The 9,916-nt window shown below is 59.0% G+C and overlaps 2 protein-coding genes across 3 annotated transcripts; both read left to right on the top strand.

Annotated features, from left to right (window-relative positions):
- Nucleotides 1-541: 541 nt before the first annotated feature.
- On the top strand, nt 542-4,905 carry UFC1 (ubiquitin-fold modifier conjugating enzyme 1). The gene is made up of 6 exons (XM_049777065.1): nt 542-781; nt 3,400-3,467; nt 3,655-3,718; nt 3,806-3,882; nt 3,995-4,085; nt 4,545-4,905. The coding sequence occupies exons 1-6, from the start codon at nt 659-661 to the stop codon at nt 4,623-4,625; spliced, it is 504 nt and encodes a 167-aa protein (XP_049633022.1). The 5' UTR covers nt 542-658; the 3' UTR covers nt 4,626-4,905.
- A 1,079-nt stretch (nt 4,906-5,984) lies between these two features.
- USP21 (ubiquitin specific peptidase 21) lies at nt 5,985-9,866 on the top strand. Of its 2 annotated transcripts, XM_049777050.1 has the most exons (12): nt 5,985-6,804; nt 7,430-7,489; nt 7,566-7,686; nt 7,789-7,900; nt 8,024-8,182; nt 8,411-8,475; nt 8,571-8,674; nt 8,777-8,863; nt 8,950-9,028; nt 9,145-9,252; nt 9,333-9,447; nt 9,535-9,866. In XM_049777050.1, the coding sequence occupies exons 1-12, from the start codon at nt 6,211-6,213 to the stop codon at nt 9,623-9,625; spliced, it is 1,695 nt and encodes a 564-aa protein (XP_049633007.1). In that variant the 5' UTR covers nt 5,985-6,210; the 3' UTR covers nt 9,626-9,866. The 2 variants fall into 2 exon arrangements, with proteins under 2 accessions (XP_049633007.1, XP_049633006.1); XM_049777049.1 differs by having other exon boundaries at nt 7,566-7,900.
- The last annotated feature ends 50 nt before the right edge of the window (nt 9,867-9,916 follow it).

Below are 9,916 nucleotides of genomic sequence, written 5' to 3'. Positions count from 1 at the left end.
GGCCCGCCCCGGGGCACTTCTCATCCAGGAAAGATGGGCTGCGTGTGGTCCTTCTGCCTACACTGAGACTTCCTGGGAGCACAGTGCCCCCTAGAACCTTTAGAATCTCAGTATTCTCTAGCGGAACTGGAGTCCTGTCGCTCCTGGATTCCATTAGTGCTCAGGGTGCCTAGGCGGCAGGAAACTGTCAAAAGAACTAGGCCACCGCACCAGAACCTGCTCGAATCTGACCCCTCCCCAATGCGGAAAGGCTTCAGCCAGAATTGGGGGCGACAAATGTTGAGAGCAAAGACCCCCATGCGGGGGGAGCGAGGAGGATGCTTGCTTTGCAAGTGTCCCACCTGGGAACCACGACACCTTATGGTCCCCGGAGCCCACCAAGAGTCAACTCTGAGCACCGTTTTGGGTGTGACTCAGAAGCCAAGAAGCCCCTGTGAGATGACTGTGTCCAGTGCCACCCGTAGGGCTAGCAACTCTGCAGCACCCCTTTCTCCCGTTTTTTTAGTGGAGCCGCTCCACTGCGTGACAGAAGTTAGGAGCGCGTTCCGAGGTGTCCCTGCGGTCCGGCCCGCCCCATCCTCCCAAAGTAAAGATGGCGGCGCCCCGGGCGTGAATCCTGGTGACGCCACTTCCGGCGGCGCGCGCGCCCTGCCCCAAGATGGCAGACGAGGCTACCCGGCGGGCGGTGTCAGAGATTCCGGTTCTCAAGACCAACGCGGGGCCGCGGGACCGAGAGCTGTGGGTGCAGCGGCTCAAGGAGGAGTATCAGTCCCTCATTCGGGTCAGTGCGGCCTGTGGGGGCCGGTGGGGTGTTCGGGAGGCTGTGCCCCGTGCAGAAGTCGTCTCCAGTTGTCAAATCTTCACTCCCGAATTCAACGGGTTCCGGAGATTGCGGGGCTCGGAGACCTTGGGCAGGATTAGGGACCCAGGGGCGCAGAAGCAAAGGAGACTAGGGTCAGGACCCACCGTGGGGCCGGCTGTCCGAGCTAATTGTGGCTACGTCTGCTCGGAAGGTGACGTGTCGCTGGCTGCAGAGGGTTGGGGGATGGGGGTTGGTCCAAAGTCCCGTCCAGCGACCCTCAGCGCCCCCCCCCCCATCACCCCGTTTGTTAAGGCCAAAACATCGCTGTCTTCTCAGCCGACCTGGGGCTCCTTGCAAGGCCCGACCGTTTGCAAGCCTGGTTGGTGCTCGTTGTCCTATTCTCCATCCAGTGCCTGAGGTGGGGGGGATCCAGGAGCAGAAAGGGGGCAGGGTGCTAGGCTTCCCTCTAGTCCTGTTCCCGGAGGGTACTGGAGGTTTGATGACAAGTCCTGGCCGGGCCCGGCTGGGAGAGGTAGCACCACAGTCGGAACTGGAAGGTTTTACTCGACTGAGAAGGGTAAATCAGCCCCATCAGGTAGGCGATACCCCAGAAGAGAGCTGGGAGCTGGAGAAAGCCGTGGAATGGTGCAGTGTTTCATGCTCTTATGCCATCTGAGCTCGCCAGGCTGGAGAGCTCTCAAATGCCCAAATAGTGCCTTGAAGAGGTTTATAGGCATAAAGTATTGGGTCAGGGGTGGACACACACACACACACACATACCCTTCAGTGCTCAGGCACACACACACCCTCTTCAGTGCTCAGGCGCTCTACCTGGCTATTTGAAGTGTTACACACACACACACACACCCTTCAGTGCTCAGGCATACACACACACACACACACACACCCTTCAGTGCTCAGGCACACACACACACACACATATTCAGTGCTCAGGCGCTCTACCTGGCTATTTGAAGTGTTACACACACACACACACACACACACACACACACGCGCGCGCGCGCGCACACACACACACACACACACCCTTCAGTGCTCAGGCGCTCTACCTGGCTATTTGAAGTGTTACACACACACACACACACACACACACACACACCCTTCAGTGCTCAGGTGCTCTACCTGGCTATTTGAAGTGTTCCCCTTCGGGACCTTGCAGTGTCAGAGATAGAACATTGACTGTGGGGGCTGGAGACATAGCACATCGGTACGGCGTTTGCCTTGCACGCAGCCGATCCAGGATGGACTGTGATTCGAATCCCAGCATCCCACGTGGTCCCCTGTTCCTGCTAGGAGCGATTTCTGAGCAGAGACAGGATGACCCCTGAGTGCCACCGAGTATGACCCTAAAACCAAAAAAATAAAATAGAACCTTGGCTGCCCGCACTCAGCCCATTATGCCAACTCACCACAGAGGATTTTAAAGAAAGAATAGTTAGTTTGTTTTTGGTTTTTGAATCATACCTGGCGGTGTTCAGGGGTTATTCCTGGCTCTGCACTCAGGAATTATTCAAGCAGGACCTGGGGGACCATATGGGATGCTGGTGATCAAACTCAGGTCAGCTGCGTGCAAGGCAAACACCTTCCCTACTGTGCTATTGCTCTGGCATCAAGAAAGGATTTTAAGCTGAGGAATGGCATGAAGGTCAGCAGAAATGAGAGGAGATCGGGGCTGGAGAGATAGCATGGAGGTAAGGTGTTTGCCTTTCAGGCAGAAGGTCGTTGTTCAAATCCCGGCGTCCCATATGGTCCCCAGAGCCTGCCAGAAGGGATTTCTGAGTCGTAGAGCCAGGATTAACCCCTGAGCGCTGCCAAGTGTGGTCCAAAAAGCAAAAAAAAAAAAAAAAAGAAGAAAAGAAAAATGAGAGGAGATCACTATCGTGAAACTAGGCTGACTGAACATTGAAGAATGCAGGGGAGGGGGTCTCATGATAGCCACACAGTGCCCCTTGAAACCTAGGTGTGGAGAAAGGGGTTTGAAGTGCACATGATGGAGGATGAGGGTCCAATATGTAGCTGATCCTGGGGTGTGACGCTTGGAGAAAGGGCCTGGATTAATGGCAAAAGCTCAGTCTGTGAATGCTAGTCAGAACCCTGGAGGAGGAGCAGGGAGAGGCCCCCAGAACTGAACACATCCCTTGCAGGCAGGAGCCCAGATTCAGTCCCAGTTCCACCTGGTGTACCTGCAGCCCCTCTCCTAGAACCTGGCAGATACAGGTCCTAGGGTTGGACAATATATGCCTTAAGTTAAGTTGGGGGGCTGTAATAGCATTGCATCTGCCTTGCATGCAGCAGACCCAGGTTCCGTCTTCCGCATCACATATGGTCCCCTGAGCACCACCAGGTATGACCCAAAAAAGATAAAAAAGATGTCAGGGGCTGTGTGCACAAAGCCCTAAATGTAGACAGGTCTGGGGTCCCCATTGCTAAATCAGACATAGTCCCAATGCTCCCTGCTGACCAAGGCTCAGGTCGGAAAAGTGGGGTACATACCCTTGGAGTAGTTGTCACAGAGTTTTCATTTGAGGATAGGGTACAGCCACAGCCCCCTCAAAGACACCACTCTCTACTTTTAGTACGTAGAGAACAACAAGAACGCAGACAACGATTGGTTCCGACTAGAATCCAACAAGGAAGGGACCCGGTAAGCAGCCCCTGGTGGGAGGCCAGGCTAGGGAACCCTCAGGGGAACAGGCCAGACCCCATGACCAGCCTTCCCTGCCTCACACATGCTTCCACGGTTACCCCATGACTCCCACCTTGCTGGCATGATGAAACTACATGAGGGGGTTGGGTTGGTAGCTTGGACTGAAGTGGGACCTAACCTGCAGGTGGTTTGGGAAGTGCTGGTACATCCATGACCTCCTCAAGTATGAATTCGACATGGAGTTTGATGTGAGTAGGACAGGCCTAGTGCAAGGGAGGGAGGGAGGCAAACCCTGTCTCTGGGTATGTGGTACCCCGATTTGTCCATCTCTTTAGATCCCCATCACCTACCCCACCACCGCCCCTGAAGTCGCTGTGCCAGAGCTGGATGGAAAAACGGCAAAGATGTACAGGTAGGAGCAAGAACAGAGAGACCTGGTAGTGTGGGCCTGGTCCCCTTATCTCCAATGTTCTTCATTTGGCTACAAAGGATCAGTTACACTCTCTCCCTCTCCTCCTCTACAGAGGCGGCAAGATCTGCCTCACGGACCACTTCAAGCCTCTGTGGGCCAGGAACGTGCCCAAATTTGGACTAGCTCACCTCATGGCTCTGGGAGTAAGCAAAGGATGCCCGGGATCTGAGGGAGGAAGATGTCAAACCTGGGGAGGGGGTGGTAATAAAGTCATTGCACATGTGTAGCAGATTACAGAACTTGTACCCCACAATATCCTCTGAATAGAGCCAGGAGTGAGCCATGAGTATAGCCTGGTGTAACTCCCAAGCCCCTTTCTTCTCCCAAACAAAAGTTAATAGAGGGCTGAACCATGCTCTTTGTCTGTGGGGACCCTGGGTTCCCATCTGGGTGTGATCCACTCCACAGAAAATGTAACCGTACACAGGGAAAGAGAATGACTGTGAGGCATGGTTACCCTACAATTTCAACCTCTTTCTCCGGTCCTCCCTGGGCCCATTCTTTCCTACCCCACCCCCTTTCTCAGAAAGATCCAATGATGGAGCAAAAGCATGGACTTGCGTGGTAGTGATTCACAGGCCTCTCTCCCTTGCACTTTGCAGCTGGGCCCGTGGCTGGCTGTGGAAATCCCGGACCTCATTCAGAAGGGCGTCATTCAGCACAAAGAGAAAAGCAGCCAGTAATGGATGGAACAGAGGCTGGAAGGATAGATAATTGGGGGAGGGGGGGCGCATCTGACAGGACCAACCTTTTAGCTCCCTCATCTTCCCACTCACGTCCTTAAACGGTTTTACCAAGAAGCTGCTGTGGGCATTGCGGGGAAGGAAACGAAAAGCCCACGGGGAGGAGGATGCTCAAACCTGGGCTCTGTTTCTGCTCTGTAGCAGGTGGGTCGGAGGCTGGAGGCAGCCCGTGGAAAGAGGATCCATGGGTTTGCTTTCAATAAAAAACACTTCCACTGGTGACTGTCTATGGGCATTGTTTGTGGGAACCGGAGAACAGGAGGGTGCTGGGCTCAGAGGCCCGTGGGATGGGTTCCATTCTGACCGCTCTCTCCAGGTTCACGTTAAGCCGCTGGTCTCTGGCTGAGTCCTACATCAACCTGCAAGGTGCTTCCTTCCAGCTGCGCAAGGAGCGCCTAGTGATTCTCCACTGGAACCCTGCGATCCAGGAAAGATCTGGGCTGCGAGCGTCGGGGGCTGGGGAAAGCTACATCTTCGTAGGGCGAAGATGATGCACTGGGGGCTTCACTCGGAAGCAAGGGTTCTTTCTCCGAGAAGGCCGGTGCACGGGTTCCATCCTTTGGCCGCGTTTCCATGGAGTCGGAGGCCGGCGCAGGGGGCGGGCTCACGCAGGCGCGGAGGAGGTGGCCGGGCGGGGGCGGCGCGGAGCTGCGCAGGCGCAGTGGGAGACCGTGAAGCCGGCGGCCGGGCGGGAGCAATAAAGATGGCGGCGGCCCCTGCGGCGGGAGAGACCCGGGCGACAGCGGCGGCCGGGGCTGAGGCCGCGCCCGCGGGGGCGCTGCCCGGGGGTCCGAGGGGGTGGCCCTGAGCGGACGCCCGGGCCTGGCTGGCCTCGGCCGCCGCCTCCCCGGGGGGCACAGGTAGGGGACCAGAGCGGGGCGGCGCGGGGGGCCCCGGCTGCAGCTTCAAAGGTTGCCCTTTCCCAAGGCGGCGGCGCTGGGGCACCCCCGCAGGCCGGGAAGAGCGGGCCCGGCCCGACGGCAGCCACCGGCCGCGGGGAAGACGCCTCTGGAGCCCGCAGCCAATCAGCGGGCGCGGCCTTTCTGCCCTCGAGGGGGGCGGGCCCGCTGCATCTCCGGCGTGGACTGGGCCAGAGATTTGCAGATGGGGGGTCGCCTAGGGGCTGTCCCTGCGCACTCAGCCCCTGGCTGGAACTGCGCGGGAGCGGGGGGTTGGGGAGAGACGGTGCAGCTCAGTGGGCCCGGCTGGCCTCGGGGGTGACGGTCCTTGCCGTCACGTCTGTCCGGGCGCTGGGACCAGCATGCTGCCAGGCTCCGGCGTGCAGCGTGCAAGGCCGTGCTCTGCAAGGAAGGAGCCCGACCCGGCGTGCTGTTATTAATTCTTGTCTCCCCTTAACGGGATTTATTTGCTTGGGGTCAGCAAACCCTGCTCTGCCGGGTGCTGGGGCTTGCCAACATGACCCAAGTCATCTGGGATTCTAGCTCTGGTCGGTCCCCCCAATGCCACCTCTCTGCTATCACAACCTGACCATCTCTTCTCCCAGGTCTAGCCTGCAGTGTCCATCATGCCCCAGGCCTCGGAGCATCGCCTGGATCGGACCCGAGAACCACCTGTTAACGTGCAGCCCCGAGTAGGGTCCAAACTCGCATTCGCTCCCCGGGCCCGTAGCCGGGAGCGCCGGACCTCAGTCCCAGGGCCCAGCTCCATGCTGAGACCGCTGCCCCCCAGGCCTGGGGCACCCGAGGAACGGCTCAAGAAACTGGAGTTGGGCCGGAGCTCTGGCCCTCGACCTAAAGGCCCTCTGCGGGCAGATCACGCTGTGCCCCTGCCCGGGTCGCCACCCCCTGCCGTGGCTCTGCCTTTACCCTCCCGGACCAACCTGGCACGTTCCAAGTCCGTGAGCAGCGGGGACCTGCGACCCGTGGGCTTGGCCCTGGGTGGGCACCGTGGGGCAGCTGGAGAGCTGGGGGCCGCCCTGAGTCGCCTGGCACTGCGACCGGAGCCCCCCGCACTGAGACGCAGCACCTCCCTGCGTCGCCTGGGGGGATTTCCGGGACCCCCAGCCCTGCTCAGTATCCGGGCCGAGCCCCCTCCTTCCCATGGCGCCTTCCACATGATCTCAGCGCGGCCAGAGGCCTTCTATTCCTCGGACAAGATGGTGAGGGCTAGAGCCATGCATGTAGCCTCCAGCATCTTTCTGTGTCCCCTGTATCCCGGTTCTGCCCCCACTGCACTCCTCCAGCATGCGAGACATTTCCCCACTCCCCAAGGACTCTGCGCAGCCATTTAGAATTCTTCCCAGGGTCCCTAGGCCTTTCCTTTCCCCACTGCCTGGTCCCTAGAACACTCAGGTGGCCTAATTGATCTCTGGGGCCTGGCAGGGGCGGGCCCCATGCCTCTGACCTCTCGTGGTTGCCCATTTCAGAGCTCCAAGAGCTGGGCTGGCTTCAGTTGGAACCAATCGGAGAGGGTGCAGGCAGGGGCCACGGGGGCCGGAGGGGGCCTGGGGGGCAGCAAGGTGGGGGTGGGGGGCAGCTGGGCCACCATGCCAGTGCTCGGGGAGCTGCCTCGGGAGCTGCATCGTCGCCTGGCTGCACGAAGGAATCGGTGGGGAGCGGGAGGGCCTGGCCTGGCTGAGTCTGTGGTGCATTCGGCAGTCATGGGCCTGCTGCTCTTAGCCAGAGAGGTAGGGTGGGCCAAAGGACTGGGAGCAGGGGTGACAAGGGAGAGGGGGACTGGTGGGAGGCTAGTTGGGGGCCCTGACATCTCTTCTTCCTATGCAGGCCCATCACACACTCCTCCTGGGCTCTGGCCATGTAGGTCTGAGGAACCTGGGCAACACGGTGAGTGCCAGTCCATGAGGGTCCAACGGGGCAACAGTCAGGCGGATTGGGACTAAGGTGTCTCTTTATCCCCCAGTGCTTCCTCAACGCTGTCCTGCAGTGCCTGAGTAGTACCCGGCCCCTGCGGGATTTCTGTCTGCGGCGGGACTTCCGACAGGAGGTGCCTGGAGGGGGCCGTGCTCAGGAGCTCACTGAAGGTGGGAGGACTGTTCCTTTGCTCCCCAACTCCACCAGGGACCTGAAGCTGCCTCTATCCCCCCCCCAAAACACACATTCACTGAGTGTGCCTTTCCCTCCAGCCTTTGCAGATGTGATTGGAGCCCTGTGGCACCCTGACTCTTGTGAAGCTGTGAACCCCACTCGATTCCGTGCCGTCTTCCAGAAATATGTCCCCTCCTTCTCTGGATACAGGTGAGAGTTGTTGGGCCCTTGGAGAAGGATCATCATCCAGTATGGAGACCCATGTCCAGGTCTGGGGAAATGTCTATCTAGCCTGGTTTGCTTGGGATCAGTCACCCCAAATTCTGGTTATAGTCAGCAGGATGCCCAAGAGTTCCTGAAGCTGCTCATGGAACGGTTGCACTTGGAGATTAACCGTCGGGGACGCCGTGCGCCCCCCATCCTGGCCAAGCACCCAGCCTCAGCCCCACCCCGTCGTGGAGGGGGTTTACCGCTGGAGGACCCTGAGTTAAGGTGAGAGCGTCCCAGCTCCATGAGGAGACCGAAAAAGGAGTAGAGCAATTGGGGTGTGGAATAGAGCTGGGACTCTGGGGAAAGGCTTCTGTAGGCATCTCCCCCAAAGAGACTGGTACCCCTCGCTCCTCCTTCACCCACCTTGGAATGCCAGCTGGATTCGGGATCCCTGGGGCCCCTGCAGGGGTGCTGGCCATCTCATGGGCCTCTTGTACCCCTTGCTGGCAGTGACGACGACCGAGCCAACCTGATGTGGAAACGTTATCTGGAGCGGGACGACAGCAAGATTGTGGGTACGTACATGGTGGAGGGTTGGGTCCTGGGAGGACAGAGCAACTGCAACTGTTGGGCTCTGTGACCTTCATCCCCTGCCTCTCTCTCCACCTAGACTTGTTTGTGGGCCAGCTGAAAAGTTGTCTCAAATGCCAGGCCTGTGGCTATCGCTCCACGACCTTCGAGGTTTTTTGTGACCTATCCCTACCCATCCCCAAGGTAGGGTTCCAGAGGACTCCAAGGCTACATCGGGTTCTGCCCACCCCTGGGTCTGGGTCAGGGACCCTGTGGACATGCTGATACCCTCATGTCTCCCCCTAGAAAGGGTTTGCTGGGGGCAAGGTTTCACTCCGGGACTGCTTCAGCCTTTTCACCAAGGAAGAGGAGCTAGAATCGGAGAATGCCCCGGTACGCAGGGCTGGGGGAAGTGGGCCAGAGTGCTAGATGGGGGATATGGCCAGGTCCGCTCATAGTAGGGGTGCTACCTCCCCCAGGTGTGTGACCGCTGTCGGCAGAAGACACGAAGCACCAAAAAGCTGACCGTTCAGCGGTTCCCACGCATCCTCGTGCTCCGTATCCTGCTCCTCCAGGGGGACTCAGGAAGGCCTGGAGTGGGGGGAGTGAACCCACTGGCCAGAGCTCAGTGCCCCAGAAAGCCCATACACACACATTCCTTAACTAGCCTGCAGATCTGAACCGGTTTTCTGCCTCCCGTGGCTCCATCAAGAAAAGTTCTGTGGGTGTCGACTTTCCGCTGCAGCGGCTGAGCCTGGGGGACTTTGCCAGTGCCCGAGCGGGTGAGGGGGGCCATTGGGAGAAGAGGAAGGAGGTAGGTCGGGGGTGGAGTGCCTGGGGCTGACCCCGACCCCCTGTGCAGGAAGTCCTGTCTACCAGCTGTACGCGCTGTGCAACCACTCGGGGAGCGTCCACTGCGGGCACTACACTGCACTATGCCGGTGCCAGTCAGGCTGGCATGTGTTCAACGACTCCCGGTGAGTACCTCCTGTATGCCCAAGCAGCCCATCAACTCCCCCACTGTCCCCTGCAGCCAGTCCCAGCTTCTGCCCCTGTCTCCGCAGCGTCTCTCCAGTCAGTGAGAACCAGGTGGTGTCCAGCGAGGGCTACGTGCTGTTCTACCAGCTGATTCAGGAGCAAGCGCGGTGCCTGTGACCCCCAGCCCTGGACCCCCCAAAGCCCTCGCTCCCCACTTACCTCAGAGACGTCTATTTTTGTGTCTTTTTAATCGGGGAGGGGGGTGGGGTGTAGCTCCCGTTATTTTTTTTATTGACAGATCCTATCACCCTGGAGTTCCCTGACCCCTTCCTTGTCCCCGGTCCCCCTGGCCCTGCCAGTGTACAGCCCCGACCCTGCCATCTCACTTTTTTTGTGAATAAATTTATTAAGAAAAGCACCTCCGTCCCTGTTGGCGTCCAGGGTGTTGGCGTGGGGGGGGGGGGGGGC

Source organism: Suncus etruscus, chromosome 7 (assembly GCF_024139225.1).
Source record: "Suncus etruscus isolate mSunEtr1 chromosome 7, mSunEtr1.pri.cur, whole genome shotgun sequence".
Classification (NCBI taxonomy): Eukaryota; Metazoa; Chordata; class Mammalia; order Eulipotyphla; family Soricidae; genus Suncus; species Suncus etruscus.
Note: the sequence above shows the minus strand (reverse complement) of the source record. Positions and strands in the feature narration are given on the sequence as shown.